The 27,473-nt window shown below is 43.3% G+C and overlaps 1 protein-coding gene across 5 annotated transcripts in view; it reads right to left on the bottom strand.

Annotated features, from left to right (window-relative positions):
- Positions 1-27,473, bottom strand: part of LOC115138512 (membrane-associated guanylate kinase, WW and PDZ domain-containing protein 3-like) — a 145,955-nt gene that overhangs the window by 8,534 nt on the left and 109,948 nt on the right. For 2 of the 5 annotated variants that reach the window (XM_029675452.2, XM_029675418.2), the window contains exons 4-19: positions 16,959-17,165; positions 15,123-15,291; positions 14,171-14,250; positions 12,680-12,737; positions 11,140-11,246; positions 8,153-8,344; positions 6,724-7,341; positions 4,316-4,347; positions 3,536-3,698; positions 3,159-3,265; positions 2,864-3,056; positions 2,571-2,756; positions 2,144-2,347; positions 1,904-2,000; positions 1,599-1,704; positions 1,246-1,383 (exon numbers count right to left, since the gene is read on the bottom strand). In XM_029675452.2, coding sequence (XP_029531312.2) covers positions 1,246-1,383; positions 1,599-1,704; positions 1,904-2,000; positions 2,144-2,347; positions 2,571-2,756; positions 2,864-3,056; positions 3,159-3,265; positions 3,536-3,698; positions 4,316-4,347; positions 6,724-7,341; positions 8,153-8,344; positions 11,140-11,246; positions 12,680-12,737; positions 14,171-14,250; positions 15,123-15,291; positions 16,959-17,165 — 2,657 coding nt within the window. The remainder of the gene's footprint in view (positions 1-1,245; positions 1,384-1,598; positions 1,705-1,903; positions 2,001-2,143; positions 2,348-2,570; positions 2,757-2,863; positions 3,057-3,158; positions 3,266-3,535; positions 3,699-4,315; positions 4,348-6,723; positions 7,342-8,152; positions 8,345-11,139; positions 11,247-12,679; positions 12,738-14,170; positions 14,251-15,122; positions 15,292-16,958; positions 17,166-27,473) is intronic. The other 3 variants (XM_029675435.2, XM_029675426.2, XM_029675444.2) reach the window with 3 other exon arrangements.

Here is a 27,473-nt window from a genome sequence, read left to right as displayed (position 1 = left end):
AGCAAACTGGATGCAGTTTATCACAGTGCCATCCGTTTTGTTACTAAAGCACCTTATACCACCCACCACTGCGACCTGTATGCTCTAGTCCGCTGGCCCGCGCTACATATTCATCGCCAGACCCACTGGCTCCAGGTCATCTACAAGTCCATGCTAGGTAAAGCTCCGCCTTATCTCAGTTCACTGGTCATGATGGCAACACCCACCCGTAGCACGCGCTCCAGCAGATGTATCTCACTGATCATCCCTAAAACCAACACCTCATTTGGCCGCCTTTCCTTCCAGTTCTCTGCTGCCTGTGATCGGAACGAATTGCAAAAATTGCTGAAGTTGGAGACTTTTATCTCCCTCACCAACTTTAAACATCTGCTATCTGAGCAGCTAATCGATCGCTGCAGCTGTACATAGTCTATTGGTAATTAGCCCACCCAATTTACCTACCTCACCCCCATACTGTTTTTATTTATTTAATTTTCTGCTCTTTTGCACACCAGTATCTCTACCTGCACATGACCATCTGATCATTTATCACTCCAGTGGTAATCTGCTAAATTGTAATTATTCGCCTACCTCCTCATGCCTTTTGCACACGATGTATATAGACTCTTTTTTTCTTTTTTTTCTACTGTGTTATTGACTTGTTTATTGTTTACACCATGTGTAACTCTGTGTTGTTGTCTGTTCACACTGCTATGCTTTATCTTGGCCAGGTCGCAGTTGTAAATGAGAACTTGTTCTCAACTAGCCTACCTGGTTAAATAAAGGTGAAATAAAATGGCTGTAAAAATGGCTGTGTTTTTCTGTGACTTGGTGGTGACCTAACATAATCGTTTGTGGTGCTTTCGCTGTAAAGCCTTTTTGAAATGAGACACTGTGGCTGGATTAATGAGAATATTATCTTTAAAATGGTGTGAAATACTTGTATGCGTGAGGAATTTTAATTATGAGATTTTTGTTGTTTTGAATTTGGCGCCCTGCACTTTCACTGGCTGTTGTCGGGGTGGGACGCTACCGTCCCACATATCCCAGAGAGGTTAACCGCTAGGCTACCTGCCGCCCTACATACATACACAAACATTACATTTCGATAAACATACACAAACATCACACATTTAGATGATCAAATCTCCAAAGGCAACAAGCCATGTTATTAGACATTTTATTATTCAAGACATGACATGATATTGAATAACGTAAACAGTAACGTGTGTGGATATTTCCTAAGGCACCGGGGGTCAGACTTACGTGGATTCTCCCGTCCAGCAGAGCAGGCCCCTCCTCAGCCAGTCTCAGGATGTACAGGCCCATGTTGTACTCAGTCCCTCCCCTCAGACTGAAGCCAAAACCCCGGGACCCCCGGTCCAGCTCCACCGTGATGCAGCCCTAAATGGCGCATGCGTACAAACACAAACACACATACACATAACCACACACACACACAGACACACATACATAGACAGAGACACACACACACACAAATACACACACATCGAACTTAAGCTGTAATGATGTTTTTTCTGAGTCGTGTCAATTTAATTCATGTAAAATCCCTAAACACTCTACACAAACAATGACAGAAATAACAAAATGAGCCTTGCCTGTTTGGGGCCTGTAACACACATTGTTCCCTGTTCGCTCAGAGGCAGAGTTTTGTAGTCAGCCCAGGTGACTCCCTCCCTTTTCTCCTCCAGATCTAGGTTATAACTAGAACAGACAACAGCATTCAGTCACACTACTATATGTATATCTTCAATAATGCACAGCAGTTTCTCTGCTGGGGGGCACAGAGAACAAAGCAATCAATCAATCATTCAGACTTAAGTCTCTGGGTTGTTCTGCTAAATGCTGAAGCCGGGTTTTATTCCATGTTTTGGTGTACTAATGAGTAAGATCAGGGCCTTACCGCTCTTCCTGCATGGCTGACCTCTGACCCGTAGCTCTGTGCTGAAGGGCAGGGCTCTGCTTGGCTGAGCTGGCTCCAGAGGGAGGACCCTTGTATTCTAGAACGCACAAATACAAGTCAAACCATTATGAGGACACAAACACAAACCAACCATCCTAAACAGTAGTAGGTATATGACTGGGAATACCAGGGAGACCAACATAGTCCCATCTCATGGGTGATACTACTGGTGACGCTTACCATCCTCCGGGACCACGGTGAGGGTGACAGCATTACCAGCATCCTTGATTAGCTGAACAATGTCATTGTGAGACAGCCCCACGATGGACCGCCCGTTGACCGCTGAGATGCGGTCGCCCACGTTCAGCAGGCCACAGCGGTCAGTGGGGCTGCCTTCGATGATGCGTCCAATCTTATGAGGAATCACTGCAAAGAGGGAGATGTCTGATAACACACCCATCCCACCCGATGGATTCAGTCAGAAATATACAATAGGTCTGTGAGGGACTCAATACTCTTTTTTCCTTTAAACTCTGTTCCCATACTTTGGGTGATATGATGCTATATTATTTGTAATGGCTTGGTCTAGCCTGAACAGTAGGAGACTGATGTGTTTGGTTGTGTCTGGGATAAGCAGTGGGGTGCTAGGCATCAAATCCATTCTCACCTCCAAGCGGGGGCTTGCTCTTAGAGGTGAGGATGACGAAGCCGAAGCCCTCGCTGTCCTTGCGGTGGAGGGTGATGTCGAAGGACTCGTGGTCCAGCACGCTGGGCATCTGGATACGAGGGAGTCTGGGGGAGCCGTTCACCAACACTGGAGCCATGTGGAGCCCTGCCTCCTCCTCAGTCATATCTGAAAAACACATGGAGAGTATAGACTGAAGAGTAGTATCAAATGTGTGTGTGTGTGTGTTTTAGTGACCAAGGCGTAGAGGGTCCAGGCAGTCAGTGAGTGCTCACCTCTGTAGATGACTTTCCTACGCACAGTCAACATGACCTGACCGTTGCGGGCAGCGTTGGTCATCAGGTCCAGAACCTGCTTGTGGGAACGGCCCTTGACCATGATTCCATCGATGCCTATGAGCTCATCACCAGCCCTCAGACGCCCATCCTTCTCAGCTGCACCCAGGGGCACGATGGCACCAATATACACCTGTCAAAGAGAGAGTCATACTCTGAGTCAGAAACACTCAACAAACATTGTCTATAGTGTTAAAAAAGTACAAAGATGATCTAACAGGGAGGAAGTTCATACTTCGGTACTCACTGGCTGCTCTGGACCTTCTCCTCCCAGAACACGGAAGCCAAAGCCAGTCTCCTGGTCCCTCTTGATGAACACATCCAAGTCCTTGGTGTGAGGCTCTGTGGACAGTTCACAGGGGTTAGATAGGGTATCAGAGAGGTGAACACCATTCAATCATCCAGTCAGCAGGGTGAACTCACAGGCTTATCTTATAGCTCACATTGATACTGGATCCACAAATGTAGGGTGACCATTAATAGACGGTCATGAACATACAAATGAAACACTGGCATCCATTTACTACTACAGAACTATGGATGGAATATAACTGAGCATAAGGTTACTAGACCTCCTCTACAACCAGAATCTGTCGGTGGATGTGCACTCACGCTTGCTCTCCAGCAGGGCCTTGGACTTGAGGTACATCTCTGTGGCGTCCCGTTTGGGTGAGTCGTTGCGCAGGGTTGAGGTGTTGGAATGGTATGGGAGGGCCTGGGAGACAGAGTCTGTAACACAGTCCAGAGTCTCTGTGCTAGCTGTCATCTCCTGCCTCTGACGGGGTCACAGAGCCACAGACACAGGCACAGCACAGTTAGATCACATTAAAGACCACACAGTCTATATATACTTCATTACCCAGACACATAGCACAGGATGTAATGGTGATTGAATATTAAAGGAGTGAAAGGTCATTCCACTGCTGGCTCCCACATTGCCTTCACATTATCCCCGCTAGCTTCATGGTAAAACCAATGGCCAATGGGATTTGAATGCAATTTAACATCCACAGGCGTAAGAAGATTTCCCTATGGCACTGACAGGCTTATTCTGTGGAAAAGGCCAGCTTCATCTAAAGCTGTCATAAGAATATACAATCTTATCTAAAAAGGCTTCTATGCTTCATTACCATTACAATCTACAGACAAAAGGCTGAGAAAATGAATGCTGAATGGAAGTAATTAAGGCCGTTTTCAAAGCAAACAAAAGGAGGCCGCCTGAAACATAATCAATATTCAAATTTATACTGGTAGTTATCATTTAATGTGATGCAATGGGGCTTGCTGGTTAGCTAAAGGACAAAAGGCTTTAATATGAAAATGAGGGATAAGTGCCAAGGTATACAATAGTAAAACACAGAGTATTATAGAACATTGTCTGCTTTTACTCACAGGTTTTAGGCTCTTCACAGGAGATGTCTGACCTGTGAGAAACACTAGCATGAGTCATGAGAATGTTTAGAAAACCTTGCACAAATGAGACATCAGCCAGTAGATGGCACTGCCTCCCTAACAGAGAACGAGAAGGGTGAAGGAATAACTGTGTTTAAATAGTCTCGACTCAGCAGGTATAAAACAGTGCTGTTGCATACTCCATCAAAGGGCATGACATCACTGTGTTATTAAAGACAAATAGGAGATATGTTCATGTGAGAGAGAGGGGACCTAAATGAAGGAGGACTAGTATAGCATAGAGAGTTAGCAAGAGAGAGAGAGAGAGAAAGTCATGCATGAAATGCAATGACCAATAATGCTTTCTACTGTCAACTGTACAGTACACCCACACGTTTCATCTCTCACGCTCAGATTGTACCCACACTTAATGTGGCTCCAGCATTAAATGGATCTACCAGCATGCACTTCTCTGGAAGCCTACAGAGGAAGACTGTTCGTCTGCTAAGCGTAAAAGGGTTCATGGACCCTGATGTAACCGGGAGATCCAGCTCCATTGCGAGAATCAAGGACATGACATATATTAAATAAGATGAAAAGATGAATGCAGTATGTTTTCTCTCTCTCTCTCTCTCTCTCTCTCTCTCTCTCTCTCTCTCTTTCTCTCTCCCCCTCTCTCTCTTTCTCTCTCTCTCTCTCTCTCTCTCTCTCTCTCTCTCTCTCAGGCCTTTGCCTCTCACCCAAGGGCCTATCTCTAATGAGGGTTAAATCTGACATTAGCTCCACCGCTGGACTGCCTGAATAAGGCGGAGGCTGCTCCAACTGCAGGGTCATGCTGTGTGTGGGGTGGGAGGGACAGGGTTGAGGGGGTGGAGGGTGGGAGTGTAAGTGTAGAGAGGAAGAGAGAAGAAGGGAGGAGGACTGTGAGGGGGAGACCCCTGGGGCCCCTGGGTGCCATACAGCGATTAGCTCTGGCTCTTTAAGGGCCACGGATATAGAAGCATGCAGAAATCCTCTCCGCCTCTGATGATGATCAAAGACATTCCGGTTCATCGACTTGTGTACGATTTTCCCAGGATGGCGGGAGATGTGGGAGACTTTTGAAGGGTGCTTTCCCCTCCCTCACTCCCCAGGAGCAGAGCAGGCAGAGCAGAGCCCCTTGCTTATGTAACTTCCCTTCCTAGGCCTGCAACAGACTGCAGTATGAACGCCTGACAGAGAGAGAGTTTTGCAGGATTCAGGATACAGGATATACTGCGATACAGTATATCCTGTACAGGGAGATCTGTGCATAAATAGAGGTGTGTCGAGGAATATGTGAAAGGTACAATATACAGTACATATAAAAGTATGTGGACTTTTGTATATGAAATGGGTTTTCATGGCCGAGCAGCAGCACTCAAGCCTAAGATCCCCATGCACAATGCCAAGCGTCGGCTGAAGTTGTGTAAAGCTCGCCGTCATTGGACTCTGGAGCAGTGGAAACTTGTTCTCTGGAGTGATGAATCACGCTTCACCATCTGGCAGTCCAACGGAAGAATCTGCGTTCGGTAGATGCCATGAGAACTCTACCTGCCCCAATGCATAGTGCCAACTGTAACGTTTGGTGGAGGAGGAATAATGGTCTGGGTCTGTTTTTCATGGTTTGGGCTAGACCCCTTAGTTCCAGTGAAGGGAAATCTTAATGCTAGAGCATACAATGACATTCTAGACGATTTGGGGATGGCCATTTCATTTTTCAGCATGACAATGCCCACTGTGCACAAAGCAAGGTCCATCGAGAAATGGTTTGTCGAGCCCTTACCTCAACCCCATCGAACACCTTTGGGATGAATTGGAACGCCGACTGCGAGCCAGGCCTAATCATACAAAATCAGTGCCCAACCTCACTAATGCTCTAGTGGCTGAATGGAAACAAGTCCCTGCAGCAATGTTCTAACATCTAGTGGAAAGCCTTCCCAGAAGAGTGGAGGCTGTTATAGCAGCAAAGGTGGACCAGCTCCATATTAATGCCCATGATTTTGAAATGAGATGTTCAACGAGCAGGGGTCCACATACTTTTGGTCATGTAGTGTACATGTGAAGGGTGGGTTGGTTTGCATAGGGGGTCTCTACAATTGTCATTACTATGCGATCGTATAAGCCAAAGAAGCAACGGTCCCTCGTGTTCACCTACAGCAGACACAGTGACATCACCAAGATTCCAGAACATAGTGTGTGTGTGTGTGTGAGTGAGTGGTAGTTGATCCACTCTCTCACCTCCTGTCAGTATGAGCACATTGACCTCCCTCCCCAGGGATACTGTTGAGGTCACATTGACAGTGATATCACTGTATCACACTAATGTCGCAGCAGTACAGTCACAGTGTTAGTGTTATGTAACACAAGGCAGCGTTAACAAGACTCACCTCCTCTGAGCACCAGCACGTTGACCTCGCTCCCCACCTGCAGGTCTTTGAGGATGTCCACCACCTGGGCGTGGCTTAGTGTCTGGACGTTCTGACGGTTGATCTCCTTGATCACGTCTCCCTTCAGCAGGCCGCGGCACCACTGGGCGTCCAGGATCATCTTCACCTTCTGGCCCAGGGGGCAGTCTGCGATGGCAAACCCAAACCCGCCTGGGCCCTTCACCAGGTGCACACTCACATGTTCGGGCTGCAACAGGCCTGTTCCCCCCTGCTCAGGACGCCTCCCGTTGGGCAGGGCAGCCACCACGGGCCGTCCGCTGGCGTCGGTCGTGACGTAGTGCAGCTCCTGGGAGGAGCCGTGCAGCACATCACCCTTCACCAGCAGGGGCTGGCCATTGATGAGGGGCACGGCCGTCACCACCTCGCCCCCTTGCAGGGGCTGAGAAGGTGGGGGAGGTGGGTCCTCACTGTCTGGCTCCACGTCTGGGGGCAGCGGGTAGCCGCGGCACAGCACCATGTCAACATACTGACTCACTGGGATGGACTGGAACATCTGCACCACTTCAGGGTGGGTCTTCCCCAGCACACATGTCCCGTTAATCTCCACGATCACATCGCCTGGCGGGGGGACACCAGAGAGGGAGGAGAGGAGCGAGAGGAAACTAGCCTTAGTAAACAGTAAACATATACAGACTTACCCATGGGAGATGTAATGGTTGTTATGGCAATACAGTTGCTTGTTAGCTAGGTGACTCTCTTGTTTGTAACGGACTGAATTATTTTTCAGATGGATCATCACTATCAGAAAGTCCTCTATTCGACTTGACTGTCAAACAGGTGCCACCCCCTCTTCTCCACGTTCCTTCGTCCTCCCATCTCTCCCCCATCCCTTTCATCTCATGTCCTACTTACCTCCCTTCTTCCTGCCACCTCCCTCCTACCCTCCCTCCCTCCTCTGCTCCCTCTCTCCATTGTTCTAACAGACCTCAACTTGCAGTGCTTCCAGGCAGATCATTAGGAGAGAGACGCGTATGTTTCCTTTACATCTCACCCTGACGGCCAGCCCAGAGAACAGCAACCGTCGTCAAACAGGAAAGGCATGTTGGTCTCTCAGCTCACACAAGCAAAGCTACTGAGGATGCAGAGCCCCAGATAGCCTCAAAGCTAAAGGAAGATCAGAGTGTGCAACAGAGATACAGGGCTACACACAGAATCCACCATAACCTGTCCTGCTACAGAATGATCCCCTTGAAAATGAAACTGACAGAATTCTTGCTCTTTCTTTCTATTGCATCTCTTAGGGAAGTGTTAGGGTAAGTGCAGTCCCTCTATAGGGACCATCATGCCTTTCATTAGGTTCACTAGCTGTCTTTTGAGCTGGTGAAAGTGTGTGGCTCTCCACAGCTCAGCGCAGCAGTGTATTACTCACCGGAGGCAATCTTTTTATCGTTGGCGGCAGGGCCGTCGCTGAGGACATTCTTCACCTGCAGGAACTCATCATGGCGGTCGCCCCCGATGATGGTGAAGCCAAAGCCCTGGGAGCTCTTCCTCAGAGCAGTGTGGAACATCTCTCCCTGCAGCTGGGATGGGTCTGGGGTGAAGCCTGATGCAACCTGCTCACCTGGAACGTGAATGTGTACGAGTGGGAGAGTTAGAGCAAGTTGCATAGCTAAATAAGGTGTGACAAACAACAACATCGTAACAAAGTAACAACCTCAAGACGTTTCAAACGTTAACAAAAATAGCAACTCTCTCAAGTTAGGTACAATATTATTCACTACAGTATAGCTAAAAGCTCTTCGAACATCCTGAAATGCATTTTTGTCAGCAATTAACCACACTGCAACAAGAACTACCTGCAAGGTCAACACAGCAAGCTGCCCTAAACAATAGTCCCGTTGACTAAAACACTGCCCTAAAACATTAACAGACAAAATATTTAATGACAGCTTTAGTAGCTTAGTAATTTGATGTGAATTGTGGAATTCATTAACATGCTGTTGATTCAAACAGTGACATAACACCTCCGAAATTGTTCAGTTAGGCATAAGGCCCTTTCTCATGTTCTCCCAAAAGAGCCAGTGAGACAGAAAAAGAGGTTTGTCAGGGGAGCCTTGTATAACTTTAGTAAGGAACAACATGAGGTCATTGGCAGCATAAATATCCCCTCGTACGACCGTGGACACACAGTCCAGTAAATAACAGGCTGTCAGGGTCATACAGCATTAAATGGGCCAGCTGAGCTTTTACCTCGCTGGCTTTACTGTCCTATCAGCACTTTATAGCAGAAGCATTCCATCTTTTCTCCCCGCTTCACTGTCTCAGGTACATTCCAGTCCTATATGATAGAGCAAAACAGCCCTGTGGTGACTGTATGGTACTGTATGGCCCATGGTGCAGCTCAGAGCTGAGGGGGATTCAATACAATGTGGATGGAATCTAGCTGCCCTGTTCAATGGATCAAGATCATCTTATTTACATAATCACATGATGAACTCATGGGGATCTTGCTTTTCAAACTGTGACAGTGATAACCAATTTGTCATTTAACATGTGTGTGTGTTTGTGTGTGTGTGTGCATGCGTGCGTGTGTATTAGACTCCAGAGATCTCTATGTGATGAAATGCTGACAGCATTTGAAGGCCAGAACAGAGGAACCCAAATCATTCTCAACAGCCATGATGTGTATAATGTTTGGTACAATTCACCACAGACATCAGTCAACATGACCACAGACAGTCTTGTTCATGTGAATGAAAATGGAGCTGCTGGTAGAGGTTAAAAGGGTGGAGATAAATAATAGCTATATAAGGCTGTCAGTGTCAGTCTAGTTGAAATGCAGAGGGATTACTAGGGCTCTAGGCAGGCTGGAGTGGGGAGCCTTGTCAAAACACTGCTTAAAGAGCATCTCATAGGCCTTCAGTTCAAAGAAACCAGCAACAAGGGCAGTGCCGATCATGGAGTTTTGTATGACCGTAATTGGCCAGCCAAATGGCAGCGTTTCCGTAATAACTGTTCAAATAGCATTTTTTTGTGTGCAAATTTTCTCATCTCTTCCGCTCCTGACTGCATGTGCTAGAATTCTATGTGTGCTGTTGCTGCCTAGACAACAGAAGACTAAAAAAAAGAGGGAAAAAAAAAGTTTCATCACGTTATTAGGAGTCCCATGTTACAGCCAAAACGGACTCAACTGCACATATGCCCGGTCGTCACATTTTCAGTCAGCGGTACGTTCCACACACACACACACACACACACACACACACACACACACACACACACACACACACACACACACACACACACACACACACACACACGAACAGTTATTTTATTTTCATGACAGTTTTCATCCATAACCGTCGGTTACATGGTTATACAGTATGGTAATTGTGCCAGACCTACCAGTAACCATGTCACCTAAACAGCCAGGGTCTGGTCTGATACATAGCTTCAGTTTCAAGTTGTATTGTCACGTGCAAAAATACAGTGAAATGCCTTTATTGCAAACTCTAAACCCCAAAATACATTAATAGACCAAGGTCAGTAGGTCCAGAAGGTATAGTACTGCACTGTGGGAATCTGTAGTCCCACATGTTGTTGAAGATGACTGTTGGTAAGGGACCTTTAGGAATTTCTAAAAGGTCAATCCAAGTTGAGGTCTGATGGTCTCCGCTCAGATCCTTGGTAAACACTGCAGACGGGCCTCGATGTTGCATTACTTTCTCTGGGAATCTCTGAGCTTGGAAAACTCTCGGTAGCCTGAGGTGCAACTGCCATTGTTTTGGTTACATCATAGTAACCTTCTGACAACCCACAACATGGTGAAATCACAGGGAAGATGGCTGTCTCAGTCCCTCCCCACTAGTAATAGCAAGTTAACTAGTTGAGAGATGTCTTGTTATGCTTGGCACTTATTAAGATGTGCTGTTCCAACAGCTGTCACAGCCGCTCCCCTTCCCTCCTCCTCTCAACCAACCCATTTGTGAACTCCTCAGCAGCAGAACATGAATGTCAAGCTGTACTCCCTGCGCTGTCATGTATTATACATCCATTGTAATGAAAGCATATTTAATTCATATTGTTTTTTATGGCAGAAGAGTGGCTTGTCTTACATGCCAACTCTGGCATGAGTATAGAGAACTTGCCTTCCCTTGGACACAGAGTAGATCATACATGGCTACTTTTGAACGGCTATTCATGAATGATAACACTTGACATGATAACTCTCCTACAACCATGAGTGAGGTCATGGCTGCTACATTTTCCACCACTGCAAACCAATTCAACATGTAGGAGGTCAATATGCAATCATGGAAGCTCATTGTTGAGTTTAGATATATAACAGCCTTAAGAAAGCTGTCCAGAGCTGAAGAAGGAGTGAGGTGAAGACAAAGTGAGGTGACTAATGTTTACCTGGGGGAAGTGGTGCCCCCTGCTGGATAGTGGCAGTAGTCTCCTGGCTCAGCTTCCTCTTAGCCTCCAGGACTGGGTTCTCAAACTGGGTTCTCTGGTTGATGTGACTGAAACAGAAACAATCTATTATGTGATTAAAAATTGTAGACACAAATTTACTGACACAGAGACATACAAGATCCCTTGAACCATCTGTGTGGAATTCTGCAGACCACCTGTGTGTGATTCATGATGAAAGCACTGTTATGAATGGTTATAGCATGTCTTAGAATGCACTGGGGTGATATAAGGCACTATACATTAATTCTCAATCCATTAACAATAGGTATTTTTACATAGCTTTCCCAATGTTTCTTCTTTGAGCTGTTGATAGCAAGTCTATACAGATGCAAGGGGGTTAGTGTCCTCTTCATGTCTATGCCTAATGTTTGGACTGTTCAAATCAATCAAATCACATTGTATTGGTCACATACACATATTTAGCAGATGTTATTGCAGGTGTAGCGAAATGCTTGTGTTCCTAGCTCCAATAGTGCAGTAGTATCTAACAATTCACAGCAATACACACATCTAGAAGTTAAAGAATGGAATTAAGAAATATATAACTATTAGGATGAGCAATGTCGGAGTGGAATACAGTATATACATATGACATGAGTAAAACAGTATGTAAACATTATAAAGTGACTAGTGTTCCATTATTAAAGTGACCAGTGATTCCATGTTAGTTGAATAAAACTAGAGATGAACTCCTGACTACTTTTTCTTGTTTTTCACAATGTAAACAGTCTGTCCCTCTGGCATAACAAAGCCATTGTTTTCCACAGAGTTTTGAACTGGAACACCGGCGGGGAAACGTCCCCGTCCGTTTGCCTTTGAAACAAACAGTATGGGTTCCTCTCTCTCACACACAGCCTCTACCTAGGAGGGACCCTTGTGTAATACCAGTAATAAAACAAAGCAAGCGTTTCATTTCCTTGTCATCAAAATAGCCACCTTTCCCCTCCTTCCCTCCTTGATAACTCTCACAACCCTCCTCCTATACCTACTGCTGCTATAATGGCTGGGTTTCAGAGATGTCTCGCAAACACTCACAATCATTGCTGTGTTTTCACCTGGGTGAATGTGATGTTACCAACAGAGCTCTGTTTACCACCCACTGAAAAATCAATACAAGAGTCTTGATCATGGAATAGTATTGTTCTCAAATTTATGGTTCCGGAGCAGTACACCACATTTTTTATTTTTTGAAATTTATTTTACTAGGCTAGTCAGTTAAGAACAAATTCTTATTTTCAATGACGGCCTAGGAACAGTGGGTTAACTGCTTGTTCAGGGGCAGAACGACAGAACTTGCAACCTTCCGGTTACTAGCCCAACGCTCTAACCACTAGGCTACCCTGCCACCCCATGTCTAGTAACACATGGTATCCCTGCTGCCTATATATAATGTATACTGTACCTATAGTTAGTTTATGATCTATGGTATTGCTGGGGAATATATCAGATATTCATGTGGTGGCAGAGTGAACAGACTTACTCTACATAATATGTTCCATACTGTGGGTCCTCTATTTCCTCCCAGCCATACGGAAGCTCTGTGGATACAGGAAGAGATGCATTGTGTTCAACTACTATCACACAAAACATGCAAATGTACAGTACTGCAGGATAACAGGGCATAGTGATGAGAAGAGACCAGCAGACACGAGACAAAATGCTTATGCACACATTACAGTTGGGCGATACTGGAGTTTCCAGGTATAAGACGAATAACAAGTTTGCTTTCTTTTCTTCCGACCAGGGATGTTAAGCATGAGAAAATGGGCATGAAAAAAGCCCCCGTTGACATTTTGCAGTTTTCGCAGGCAGCCTGGCTGGAATGGCTGCTGTACTGTACATCAAACCCTTGCGAGCACATGAAGCCCACAAAAAAAACGCTCTTCACGCAAGAGAGAGCTTTGGAGTTGCTTTTCAGAGGCAGCACACCAACTAGCATTCTGCCTGCCTTTAAAAATCCATTAGAAACAACCGACCAGGGTCCTGTGTCTCCCTCGTACCCCTCACTCTCTCCCTACACTTAGCCCACATCACAGCCACACACCCTGGGAATGGACAGGCAAACGAGTGGGCACTCCTGGTACTTGTGGCATTCAAGTGACGCAAACAAGCTGAAGAGTCATCATACATAGAGTTCCTTCAGAAAGTATTCAAACCCCTTGACTTATTCCACATTTTTTTGTGTTACAGCCTGAATATATTTTTTCTCTCACCCATCTACACACAATACCCCATAATGACAAAGTGAAAACATGCTTTTAGAATTATTTTCAAATGTATTGAAAATGAAATACAGAAATGTCAAATTTACATACAGTTTACATACACCTTAGCCAAATACATTTAAACTAAACTAAAATACTGTTAAACACAATTATTGCATAGAGTGAGTCCATGCAACTTATTATGTGACTTGTTCGGTAAAGTTGTACTTCTGAACGTATATAGGCTTGCCATAATGAAGCAGTTGAATACTTATTGACTCAGAACATTTCTGCTTTTAATTTTTTATTAAATATAATACAATTAAAATAAACATAATTCCACTTTGACATTATGGGGTATTTTGTGTAGGTCAGTGACAAAAAAATCTAAATTTAATCCATTTCAAATTCGGGCTGTAACACAACAAAATGTGGAAAAAGAGGGGGTGTGAATACTTTCTGAGGGCATTGTATAAGTAGCACACATTACCCTGAGCTGGAGGCATTTATTAAGGAACATGCCATCATGTCAGAGGATGCAGACAATCTTGTCTGTATAGAAACGCAGTCATTTATATTTGATGAGCTGTCCGTATATGTGAAATAATGCACAGTATGCTGTAAGGCAGGGGCTGGGGGGCATAACCATGTGTAAAACTGCATGTGTGTACTAGTACAGTAGTAAAAGTAGCAGTAGTAGTAGTGGTAGCTGTAAGAGCTTTATGTACGCATGTACTGTGTGTTCCACTAAGGTCCTGAAGCCTTACCTCCATCCTCACACTTCTCCGGGGGCTTGGCTTTCTTGGCTAGGCGGGGGTCCAGCCAGGTGGTGGTCTTGCTGTTGTGACTGTGAAGGGCAGATAAGAGAAACATTCAAAAACCCGAGCCAGCTACTGACACTGGTATTTGCATCAGTGGAAAGATAGACAGTCATGTACCCACCAACAAAGCTACACAAGTTACAAATAACTTCTTGACCAAGTAATTCATTCTGCTTTGTATTCAAATGAGGGAAAAACTGAAACACAGTATTCATTATGACATGTGGTGACTTCGGACAAGATCAGCTGGAAGCCTGTTCTCAAACAACTCAAGGGCCTCTGGGAGAGCTATATATACTCAATCATTCCTAAAACACAGTATTGATTGGTCAGGAAAACTGTTGACGTTTTCTTGAAGAGAAACCACCAAGTAAATGAGCTCAGACTAGAAACACTTTTGCAACAATTATGTAGGCTAGGACTGTCAGTTTTGGAGTAAACATTGAGTCAATATGAGTGGATTTTAAAGAGACCCACACCAGTCCAGGCCTTGACTTGTTTAACTAACTAACTTAAATCCACTGTCTGTTCGACATGGCTTATGTAACACATGTGCTGTGTGCTTCACTAATCTAACCAACAATTGTATGATACTTTGCACGATGCTGATCAGATACTGTATAGTCATTTATTGCATAACCTGTAACGTAACATTCAACATTCAGTCCAGAGCAGAAGTGTCTTATGTCATTAAAAAACCATTACCTACATTTCTGTCATTTATTGAATTATTTAGCATGAAACTCTATTAAGCATAAACTCAGCATTCTTTGGGAGGAGCCTTGAACTCTCTGTATCTACAGTGTAGCAGAGTTTAAACAACCAGGACTCAGTCGACTCAAGGATGTCTCTTTGTCCTGTCCCTGAGTGGATATACGGGTGCTGTTGCAGTACTCACTCTATGAAGTAGACCATGCCCGTCTCGGTGTAGGCCATCTCCCAGTTGAGAGGCAGTGGTTCCAGGCTGTCGTCGCGGGGCAGAGAGCTCCACGTACGGAAGTCCATTGCACTGCTGGACTGGGTGTAGCTGGGCACCGCCTTCCTCCATGATGCCCCCTCTTTATGCTCTGAAAGAGAGAGAGTGCGAGAGAAACAGCAGAAGGTTAGTCCTGCATGGACACCTCAAGCCTCATCCTGTTCTCCCAGCTGCAGCGGGAGGAAGGAGGGTTTGATATCGGTAAAGGATTTGCATGCAAGAGATCGTGTGTTCTGTTCACCAAGGCACTGTTTTGCATTTGCATGTACGTATAAGTGTGTTTATGCATATGTGTGTACACCCCCTGGGTTTCAATGATATACTGTAGCAACAGAGGATTCACAGTAAAAAGTACATTTTAGCTTGAGGCTATTTGGTACAATAATACTGTCTTTATAGTTATTTCTATACTTTTTATTTATTCATTTAATGAGAACTGCAATAAAAGCATCACAATCAACATGAGCATAGACAACAAAGGCTCTCCAGGGTACAAAAAGCTGCCAAATGAAACTTATACCCAAGGGTCTTCTAACTGAGGGACTGTTTTTGTGTAATGCTAACCTCTGCACAAGCATATGATACAATGAGGCTCAACACAAAACAGCTTCCTCTAGTGTATACCACAGAGCTGATACAGGCAGCCCATGAGCATGTCAAGGTTGTGCATGTGCTTCTGTATTTGAGTAAATAGTTAACACACTACTACATCCATGGGATTTGCTGGTATTTCCAACAGATTGTTTATTTACTTGTTAGCTTGAAGGATGGGGAGGAACTGGCAAATGAGTCTGACGTCAACCGCTTATGCTAATCTGACTTCATCCACGCATGTACATGCGCACACACACAAACACACACACACACACACACAGGATCTGCGGATGTTCTGACTGGCCATGCACCATAGCCAGCCTTGAGGAGAGCTGAGGTCATCAGAGACAGTTCACAGAAGGGTGAGAGCCTGAGAGCCCACACCACACTGACTGCACTAGACACATACAGGAAGTCAGGCAGGGATCAGGGTTTGTCTTCAACACAGAGACCAGGGAAGTTCAGTCAGGAGTTTTGGCCATTGCAATCACTTTTTCCATAAACCTTCTGACCTGTTCATAATTGTTTCCATATATGGTTGGTTAGGAATGAAACGTTCAGAACAACCCCAACATGACTGCAGTACAGCAGAAATGTGATGTATTTGACATAAAAAGACTTGTAAGCCATTTCTGTTGGAATCAGGCTATCCTTGGGCACATCAAAGACAGCCCAGATCCTTTGAGAGAGGAGTCCTGATTGATCACACACATGGAGTCTCTTGTCTTAGGGTAAGAAGACTGCTGCCTTCCAAGGTGACCTGCACTACAGTAGAAGGTGTTACTGATACTGGATGTGCTTTAGGCATGGCTTTGGTGTGGGAAGTGTCTGGCTATATAGACAGAGCATGGTTGGATAACACAAACAGACAGATAGCACAAACTGGGAATAATGGGGAAGGTGATCACAGCTCCTAGATCATAGGTCAATATGTATAGTATAGAGCAGAATTATGTTATAGAGTAGAAATATGATATAGTCCATAGTCATAATAATGTACATCTAAAAGTAGAAAGATATTTGAAAAAGGACTAAGAGATGTACAAAAGGGGACTATCCTGAGCAAAGAGAGAAAGGGAAGGAGAAGGGGTTTGAGTGTGAGATGTACTGATCTGGATAAGAGCGTCTGCTAAATGACTTAAATGTAAATGTAAATGTACTGACCTGGGAGGCCATTGGACAGAGGTGGCCTCTCATCATCGTCCTCCTCCTCAGGGACCACACTGTCCTTCCTGTCCATTTTGCTGACGGAGGTGGTCCGTTTACGCTGGACCTCGTTGTCATAGTCCTCATCAAACAGCACCTGATCCACCAGGTCAGGCTGCACCAGGGTGGGCTCTGCTGGGGGCTTGGGGGTCCCATAGTAGTTACCTGGAGATAGAGGGGGAGGGAGGGAGGGAGGGAGGGAGGGGAGGGAGGGAGGGAGGGAGGGAGGGAGAAAGAGAGAGGGGGGAGGGAGGGGTCAGATAGAGAGATGTGTCTAACAAGTTCCCTTTTCTCAGCCATCCCTGTAGCTACTATGCAGCCCTGGTAAGACATAGGCAGTTATTGTGCATTGAGGCCATCTGAACAAGAACTGGTAAAGTAATGGGACCACAATCTTGTAAACACGGTCCTACATTTCAATCGTGTTTAATGCTTAACTGAATGAACAACAGCGGCAAAATGCAATATGAAAGTTTATTAAAATTGTTTAGGGAGTGGCCTCATCTCCGAAGTATGATCCGCAGGAGCCAGATGCTTTGATGGCAGGTAGCTCTATGGGCGGCAGCTGGCATGGAAACCCCCCAGCTGGAAGAAAGGAGTTCCAATGACGGGGCTTAGCTGGTGGTGGTGGGGAGGTGAAGGGTTGTCAGTACATTTTGCTATAACACAGCATGTAAGAGAACATGGATAAGTTTTAATGTCCAGAAATGAAATGTGATAACAGGTTAAACAGCAAGCGTGAGAAATGTGTATTATTGGGCTGTGCTCATAGGCTATAAGGTAAGTAGGTGAATGACATTCCGCACGTGGCTAATAGAAAAGAGAAGGAGAGGAGAGGCTAATGATGATACGTTTGTAAACACTATCACATACATTCCCACTATGCCCGTAGAATAGGAAACGATGTGAATTATATTATGCTTACTGTATGAAGTTAACGCGAGCTAGCCATTCAGACAAGCCTTACTGATTGACCCATCGTAAACTACATGTGACCACTATAGACTCCTCCATTATACATGAGCGTGCCATGAACAGTGTGATCTGTTTAACGGGAGAACCTCTCATCCTGGCTGTGCCCCCCCCCCCCCCCCCAATTAACGATCTCTGAAAAGTGTTTTTCTCCTGGTGAATAAAAACCTTGTGATACTGCCTATAAATAGTCAGTGAAGATAACAGTATCGTATAGGAGCTTAACTTTGTTAAATCATTGGCTAATTTAGCTCATAGGGTGATCAATCTCTGACTAGCGGTTGAACACTCTGGCTAACTACATTTATGCACAGAAAACATAATTATTCAACCTTCATTACGATAATGAATTATGTACATACTGATTCGATACTGATTCGAGATGCCCAAAATGTTTATGTTTATTTGTTTGCTAAGCAGTTTCCAGATCTAAATCTGTTCATGGGAGCATTATGGAATGATGTTTTGGCAATTTTTTATTTTAAGGTCAAACATTTACTGTATGATTAGACAGAGTCTATTCATAATTCATAAGCAGCTTAATTAAAGAACCGGGGAAAGATGCCACTGGGAAATATGGATTTTTAGCAAATGTATTACTCTCTATAAACTTGATCTCCTTTTCATTTGAACTGTGCTTGTTCTCATCTTACAAACCTTTGATCTCCACCTATTACAATTTAAACATTACAAATAGGTCTGTTATAGAAGAAATGCTCAAAAGACAGCTTTTTCTCTTTATAAGGCCGTGGTAGTCACTAATAGTTTTGAGGGAGACACTTTTGTAAAACAAAATCACTGGGCGAGCCGCAATGCCCATCTGAGAACGGGGGTGGAGAGTCACAAAGTCAAATTTATTCATACATGATATTAAACAGATATATACATTTCAGATTTTATTAACATGGACCATCAAGCAATTTGAATCTCTTATTCCCTATTTTAGGACACTTGGCGGTATCAGAAACAAATGTGTAAAATATTTTGATTAATCTTTAGAATCTGACCTGAATCTGTCATTATCTTGCCATTACTGCCATTATCTTATTCCCATTGAAAGGTAGAGCACATTATATGGAAAATCAGGTAATGAACATTTTCAGTCTGAAGGAAGTATGCTTGGGAGTGATTGAAATCAATCAGAAAAGTATTGGAAAGTTCAGGAAAACATTAGGGATGATAATCAAGCAATCTTATCAGATAACATGTATTTGTCACATGCTTCGTAAACAACAGGTGTAGACTTAACTTACTTACGGATCCTTTTCCAACAATGTAGAGTTAAAGATAAAGATAAATTAATTTTAAAAAATATATAGTACCAGTTAAAAGTTTGGACACACCTACTCATTCAAGGATTTGTCTTTATTTTTACTATTTTCTACATTGTAGAATAATAGTTGTCACGACCGTCGTAAGAACATTCGGACTAAAGCACAGCGTGAAATCGGTTCAACAGTTTTTCATTATAAGTGAACCGGACAAAAAACAATAAAGAATAAATTATATGTGAGGCTATGGAGTGCTCAAAGGCAACTACACATAAACAAGAACCCACAAAACACAGTGGGGAAATGGCTGCCTAAATATGATCCCCAATCAGAGACAATGATAAACAGCTGCCTCTGATTGGGAACCATACCAGGCCAACACAGAAATAAAACAACCTAGATTACCCACCCAAGTCACACACTGACCTAACCAACATAGAGAATAAAAGGCTCTCTATGGTCAGGGCGTGACAATAGGGAAGACATCAAAACTATAAAATAACACATATGGAATCATGTAGTAGCCAAAAAGTATCCACACTTTGTCTCTATGACAACTTTGCACACTTTTTGCATTCTCTCAACCAGCTTCATGAGGTAGTCACCTGGAATGCATTTCAATTAACAGATGTGCCTTGTTAAAAGTTAATTTGTGGAATATATTTCCTTCTTAATGAGCTTGAGCCAATCAGTTGTGTTGTGACAAGGTAGGGGTGGTATACAGAAGATAGCCCTACTTGGTAAAAGACCAAGTCCATATTATGGCAAGAACAGCTCAAATAAGTAAAGAGAAATCAAAGTCCATCATTACTTTAAGACATGAAGGTCAGTCAATGCGGAAAAGTTCAAGAACTTTGAAAGTTTCTTCAAGTGCAGTCGCAAAAACCATCAAGCTTTATAATGAATCTGGCTCTCATGAGGACCGTCAAAGGAAAGGAAGACCCAGAGTTACCTCTGCTGCAGAGGATAAGTTCATTAGAGTTAACTGCACCTCAGATTGCAGCCCAAATAAATGCTTCACAGACTTCAAGTAACAGACACATCTCAACATCAACTGTTCAGAGGGGACTGCGTGAATCAGGCCTTTATGGTCGAATTGCTGCAAAGAAACAACTACTAAAGGACACCAATAAGAAGAGAGACTTGCTTGGGCCAAGAAACACAAGTAATGAACATTAGACCGGTGGAAATCTGTCCCTTGGTCTGATGAATCCAAATGTGAGATTTTTGCTTCCAACCGCTCTGTCTTTGTGAGACACAGAGTAGGTGAACGTATGATCTCCACATGTGTGGTTTCCACCGTGAAGCATGGAGGAGGAGTGATGGTGTGGGGATGCTTTTCTGGTGACACTGTCAGTGATTTATTTAGAATTCAAGGCACACTTAACCAGCATGGCTAGCACAGCATTCTGCAGCGATATGCCATCCCATCTTGTTTGTCTATAGTGGGACTATCATTTGTTTTTCAACAGGACAATGAACCAAAACACACCTCCAGGCTGTGTAAGGGCTACTTGACCAAGAAGCAGAAAGATGGAGTGCTGCATCAGATGACCTGGCCTCCACAATCACCCGACCTTAACCCAATTGAGTTTTTGTTAGACAAGAGAGTGAAGGAAAAGCAGCCAACAAGTGCTCAGATAATGCCAAGAGTGTGCAAAGCTGTCATCAAGGCAACGGGTGGCTACTTTGAAGAATCTCAAATATGAAATATATTTTGATTTGTTTAACCCTTTTTTGGTTATTACAGGATTCCATATGTTGTTTCATCGTTTTGATGTCTTCACTATTATTCTACAATGTAGAATAGGTGGGTGTGTCCAAACTTGTCCAAACTTTTGACTGGTAATCTATTTAAACACATACAGTTGAAGTTGGAAGTTTACATACACTTAGGTTGCAGTCATTAAAACTTGTTTTTCAACCACTCCACAAATGTATTGTTAACAAACTATAGTTTTGGCAAGTCGGTTAGGACATCTACTTTGTGCATGATACAAGTCAATTTTCCAACAATTGTTTACAGACAGATTATTTCACTTATAATTCACTGTATCACAATTCGAGTGGGTTAGAAGTTTACATACACAAACTTGACTGTGCCTTTAAATAGCTTGGAAAATTCCAGAAAATGATGTTATGGCTTTAAGCTTCTGATAGGCAAATTGACATCATTTGAGTCAATTGGAGGTGTACCCGTGGACGTATTTCAAGGCCTACCTTCAAACTCAGTGCCTCTTTGCTTGGCATCATGGGAAAATCAAAAGAAATCAGCCAAGACCTCAGAGAGAATTATTTTTTTGTAGACCTCCACAAGTCTGGTTCATCCTTGGCAGCAATTTCCAAATGCCTGAAGGTACCACGTTCATCTGTACAAACAATAGTACGCAAGTATAAACACCATGGGACCACACAGCCGTCATACCGCTCAGGAAGGAGATGCATTCTGTCTCCTAGAGATTAACATACTTTGGCGCGAAAAGTGCAAATCAATCCCAGAACAACAGCAAAGGACCTTGTGAAGATGCTGGAGGAAACAGGTACAAAAGTATCTATATCCACAGTAAAACAAGTCATATATCGACATAACCTGGATGGCTGCTCAGCAAGGAAGAAGCCACTGCTCCAAAACCACCATAAAAAAGCCAGACTGCCTCCCGGGTGGCGCAGTGGTTAAGGGCGCTGTACTGCAGCGCCAGCTGTGCCATCAGAGTCCCTGGGTTCGCGCCCAGGCTCTGTCGTAACCGGCCGCGACCGGGAGGTCCGTGGGGCGACGCACAATTGGCCTAGCGTCGCCCGGGTTAGGGAGGGCTTGGTCGATAGGGGTGTCCTTGTCTCATCGCGCACCAGGCGGGCTGGGCGCAGTGTGCGCTAGCCAAGGTGGCCAGGTGCACGGTGTTTCCTCCGGCGCATTGGTGCGGCTGGCTTCCGGGTTGGATGTTAGGAAGCAGTGCGGCTTGGTTGGGTTGTGTATCGGAGGACGCATGACTTTCAACCTTCGTCTCTCCCGAGCCCGTACGGGAGTTGTAGCGATGGGACAAGATAGTAGCTACTACAACAATTGGATACCACGAAATTGGGGAGATAAAGGGGTAAAAAAAAAAAAAAAAAAAGCCAGACTACGGTTTGCAACTGCACATGGGGACAAAGATTGTACTTTTTGGAGAAATGTACTCTTGTATGATGAAACAAAAATAGAACAGTTTGGCCATAATGACCATCGTTATGTTTGGAGGAAAAACGGGGAGGCTTGCAAGCTGAAGAACACCATCCCAACCGTGAAGCACGGGGGTGGCAGCATCATGTTGTGGGTGTGCTTTGCTGCAGGAGGGACTGCTGCACTGCACCAAATAGATGGCTTCATGAGGAAGGAAAATTAGTGGATATATTGAAGCAACATCTCAAGACATCAGTGAGGAAGTTAAAGCTTGGTCGCAAATGGGTCTTCCAAATGGACAATGACCCCAAGTATACTTCCAAAGTTGTGGCAAAATGGCTTAAGGACAACAACGTCAAGGTATTGGAGTGGACATCACATTACCTTAATCCTATAGAAAATGTGTGGTCAGAACTGAAAAGGCGTGTGCGAGCAAGGAGGCCTACAAACCTGCCTCAATGGGCCAAAATTCACCCAACTTATAGTGGGAAGCTTGTGGAAGGCTACCCGAAACATTTGACCCAAGTTAAACCATTTAAAGACAATGCTACCTAATACTAATTGAGTGTATGTAAACTTCTGACCCACTGGGAATGTGATGAAATAAATAAAAGCTGAAATAAATCATTCTCTCTACTATTATTCTGACATTTCACATTCTTAAAATAAAGTGGTGATCCTAACTAACCTAAGACAGTGAATTTTTACTAGGATTAAATGGCAGGAATTGTGAAAAACAGAGTTTAAATGTATTTAAGGTATATTTTAAGGTATATTTATGGCTAAGGTGTATGTAAACTTCCGACTTCAACTGTATATAGTCTACAGAAATTGGTTCAGTTATTGCCTAAAATGAATGTGTTCATATGGGCAGAATATTATTGTAACGATTCTCTTCCTCGTCTGATGAGGAATATGAAGGATCGGACCAAAATGCAGCGTGGTACGTGTCCATGTTAACTTTATTAACCTGAACACAAAATAACAAAGGTGAAACAACGAAACAGTCCTATCAGGTGACAAAACTCAAAACAGGAATCAACTACCCACAAACACAGGTGGGTACAGGCTACCTAAGTATGGTTCCCAATCAGAGGCAGCTGTCAATCGTTGTCTCTGATTGAGAACCATACTTAGGCAGCCTGTTTTCCCACTATGGGTTGTGGGTAGTTGTTTTTCGTTTCAGTGTTTGCACCATACGGGACTGTTTCGGTTTTCATTTATTCTCTTGTTCTTTTATATTTAGTGTTCAGTTAATTAAAGGCAATATGAACCCGTACCATGCTGCGCTTTTGTCTACTCCTTCTTCCTCAGACGAACATCGTTACAATTGTTTAGAAATTAGTTCATATGATTATATAAAGGCTGAAGGCTAAAAACAGTCTATACTATATCAAGGCCTATATCTAGTAAAAAAAAAAAATGTTTTAAAGAATGTATTTTCTCCTCAAATAGACGCAGGCAAGCAGTGTTACCACGGTCCACAATTTCATCGGTTTCATCCTGGGTCTCCAGGCTTTTCACCTTCAGGCCATTATCGTCACCTTTCGGATGCAAATCTGAGCATTGTCCGGGATATGGTTGTGTTCTCCAGATAACTTTGCGATAACCCCATCAGTGAGGGTTCTGTGACCTCTGCATTGGAAACATCATATTCAGTCCACTTCCAGAAGGACTTATCTGCAGTCTGTCTTTCCCGTGGGTGTAGCCTTCATGCACCAGGATATTTTTTCCATGCACAGAGAGGATCCATTTGGGTTCCAATGCAGCTTCTTCTGACCTCCTCTAAGAATAATGAATTCTGAGGGTAGCAGTGAAAGATCGTTTTAAACCGAATATTTGGATTATTAGCATATGCACGACTTGCAATACGATTGCTGGACTATCGAAGCCATCCATCCAATCCATTTATTCAGATCTGGCAGTTCAAAGAGGATAGTTTCAATGGTAATGAATTGGGCCTAGTTATTGTTCATTAGCAGCATACATTTGCATTGATTCTCTTAAATCTCTTAAATAATCTCTAATAATACAAATATTCTCTTCTTTTGCTATGTTTAGCCTACTGTACTGTTTGTCTGTCTGGACTGTCTGCCTGTCTTGGTGATAATCTTAAAATAATAGAATACTAAAATAGTATTCCTTAGTTTGTGTGCCTATTATTATTTTACATTTAAGTATGACCTCCTAAAACTAGAACCGTATTTTGTATACATTCTAATAACATTTTAGTAGTCCAAAATCGTGTTATATAAAATCGTCCCTTGTATTAATGGCAGTGTCGATGGCCTGTCAATATTATAAGCATTTATCTGTGAAATTAGACATTGAACTTGAGCCCTGTTTCAACAATCATCAGCTGATTGAGAAAATCATTTTCAGAATAACAGTAAATAACAGCTGTTATGACACACAGCTCACAAGGTTTTTCTAAAACATTTTGATGTCTCATACTTTACGGAAAGTATAGTTGAAATTATACAGGCTAAAAATGAAGGCCTATACTGTAGCATTAAAAAACTGGTTCAAAAGCTAAAAAGCTTTATTTCCTTGTAATTCATTTTATTCAATGGCTTCACCTGAGTTTCCTCGCCAGCCAGGGTAGGACAGCACTTTACAACATTCCAATGTTATAGTCTTATGAATTGCTCATGCATATTTTTTTATTGAAAATGGGAACAATGGGAGAGATGGACAAATGCTGATTTACTGACTACATTCTCATTCATATTATCAAGACATGAGGTGAGTATCAAAATAGTTTTAAAATATGCCCTTGCCTAAAATTTGAATCTCAGATACGTAGATCTTTAGCATAATAGCCTATAGTGTCAATTAACAATATGGTGTTCTGTTATTTTGAAATAGCCTAAATGATAATGAGACTAAATGAAACAACATAAGATGAATAGATTTTGTGATGTTGTCCTATATTAAATTAACTTATTAGACTTGTTAAAATGTAGGGCAAAAGGCAGACATTTCATATAAACTTTGGTTTTCTGTGGTCCAAATTTCAAAATATTTTTTATTTTTCAGACTCTTTCCGTTGGTAGGCCTAACCATGTGTCTCTCCTCATTCAGAAAGCCTGCTCACTAATGTCAATACCAAAGCTGATAATTGTGACTTGATTTAATTAGAATGATGTGAATAATGATGATGATGAGGGCCCACTACAGCCTAACCCTTTAATCATAACCTATTGTTACTTTGTGTCTCTAAAATCACATTTCCATAGACATGTGATAGTCTTTTTTAATTGAAACATCCACATTTTGGCCTTTTTCCATGTTACCTTTTTTTAAAACTTAGTCGGTTAAGAACAAATTCTTATTTACAATGACAGCCTACCCTGGCCAAACCCTAATGATGCTGGGCCAATTGTGTACCACCCTTTGGGGCTCCCAATCACGACTGGTTGTGAGCAGCCTGGAATTGCACCAGGGTCTGTAGTGTCATCTCTCTAGCACTGAGATGCAGTGCCTTAGACCGCTGCGCCACTCAGGAGCCCCTTCTATTTTCATAACAGATAAAAATTCAGTATATAGCCTATACATAATATTCTGTCTATATGAACACATTTATTTTAGTCCATATAAAGAACTGCTATGCATGAGTTAATGAAAAGTGTCAAACAGACACATTGTTCCACATTCTCGAATAAAAAACAAATAAACAGAAACAGGCAATAGTGGGAGGGGCTCATTCGCCACTGAACCTGTCTGTCTCGACAGACATGTGTGATTGGTTCTTCACCTGATTAGTGATTCCGAGTGAATCCCAATGTGACACATCTCACTCCTATTATCAGGGAACCGGGGTTACGATAGTAATCCTAAATTGTATGGTATTAATGCTCCTGTGCTCATCTCCCTCACAGCAGTTTGTCAGAGATGGCTTCATTAACCCTGGTGGCACAGCGATAGCAGGGAGAGATTGGGGGCCACTTAGCTAATAGTCATCTGTCTCGTGCCACCCTGACATTCATCAGCCAGACGCTATAGCATACGTATTAATTACAAACATATCTCTCGGCCCCTGGTAAATGTGCGTCAGGCAAGTGAGGGTGTGTGAAAGTGACAAGTCAGAGGAGATTTCTGCTATTATTTGTCATATTAAACTGTTTTATAAGCTGACAAGGAGAGGGGGTGGTTTGTTTGACATAAACATTGCAAATGTCATGTTGATGAGCTGCATTTCAGTGCTAGGCATCACTACAGGCCCTGGTTCAATCCTGGGCCGTATCACAACAGGCCATGATCGATCGGGTGTCCCATAGGGCAGTGCACAATTGGCCCAGCGTCGTCCGGGTTAGGGGAGGGTTTGCCTGGGGTAGAAATCTGTTCTTAAAATAAAACAAATACAAATATACACTAATAGACATGGACAGACTTCAATGTATACAGTACTTTACACTGATCTATTCCTTGCTAAATGCACCAAGGCAAAGCACAGGAGTCAGAAACAGCCACAGTACATGCTAGGCATCAGTCCACTGATTTCATGTACTCAACCCACTAAATTCATGTACTCAACCCACTAGAGAATTTAGTGCATTTAGCAAGGCATACATCATTGTAAAGTACTGAATACATTGAAGTCTGTCCAGGGTTTCCCAACTGGCGGCCAGCCAAGTTCTGAGCTAAACAATTATAATATGTTTTTATTTTTACATTTTTATTGTTGGATATAAAAGACTGTAAAAACACCAACAAATCAGCTCCAATTGATTTTAATTTTGGAGAATTGTTCCAAAGTATTCACAAGCATAATAGAGAGATATACACAAAGTGTACAAAACATTAAGAACACCTCCTCTTTCCATGACATAGACTGACCAGGTGAATCCAGGTGAAAGCTATGATCCCTTATTGATGTCACTTCTTAAATACACTTCAATCAGTGTAGATGAAGGGGAGGACACAGCTTAAAGGAGACAATTGAGACATGGATTGTGTATGTTGTGCCATTCAGAGGGTGAATGGGCAAGACAAACAATTTAAGTGCCTTTGAATGGGGTATGGTAGTAGGTGCCAGGCGCAGGTTTGTGTCAAAGAACTGCAATGCTGCTG

Source organism: Oncorhynchus nerka, linkage group LG2 (genome assembly GCF_034236695.1).
Source record: "Oncorhynchus nerka isolate Pitt River linkage group LG2, Oner_Uvic_2.0, whole genome shotgun sequence".
Taxonomy (NCBI): Eukaryota; Metazoa; Chordata; class Actinopteri; order Salmoniformes; family Salmonidae; genus Oncorhynchus; species Oncorhynchus nerka.
This window is presented reverse-complemented; position numbering and strand designations above follow the sequence as displayed.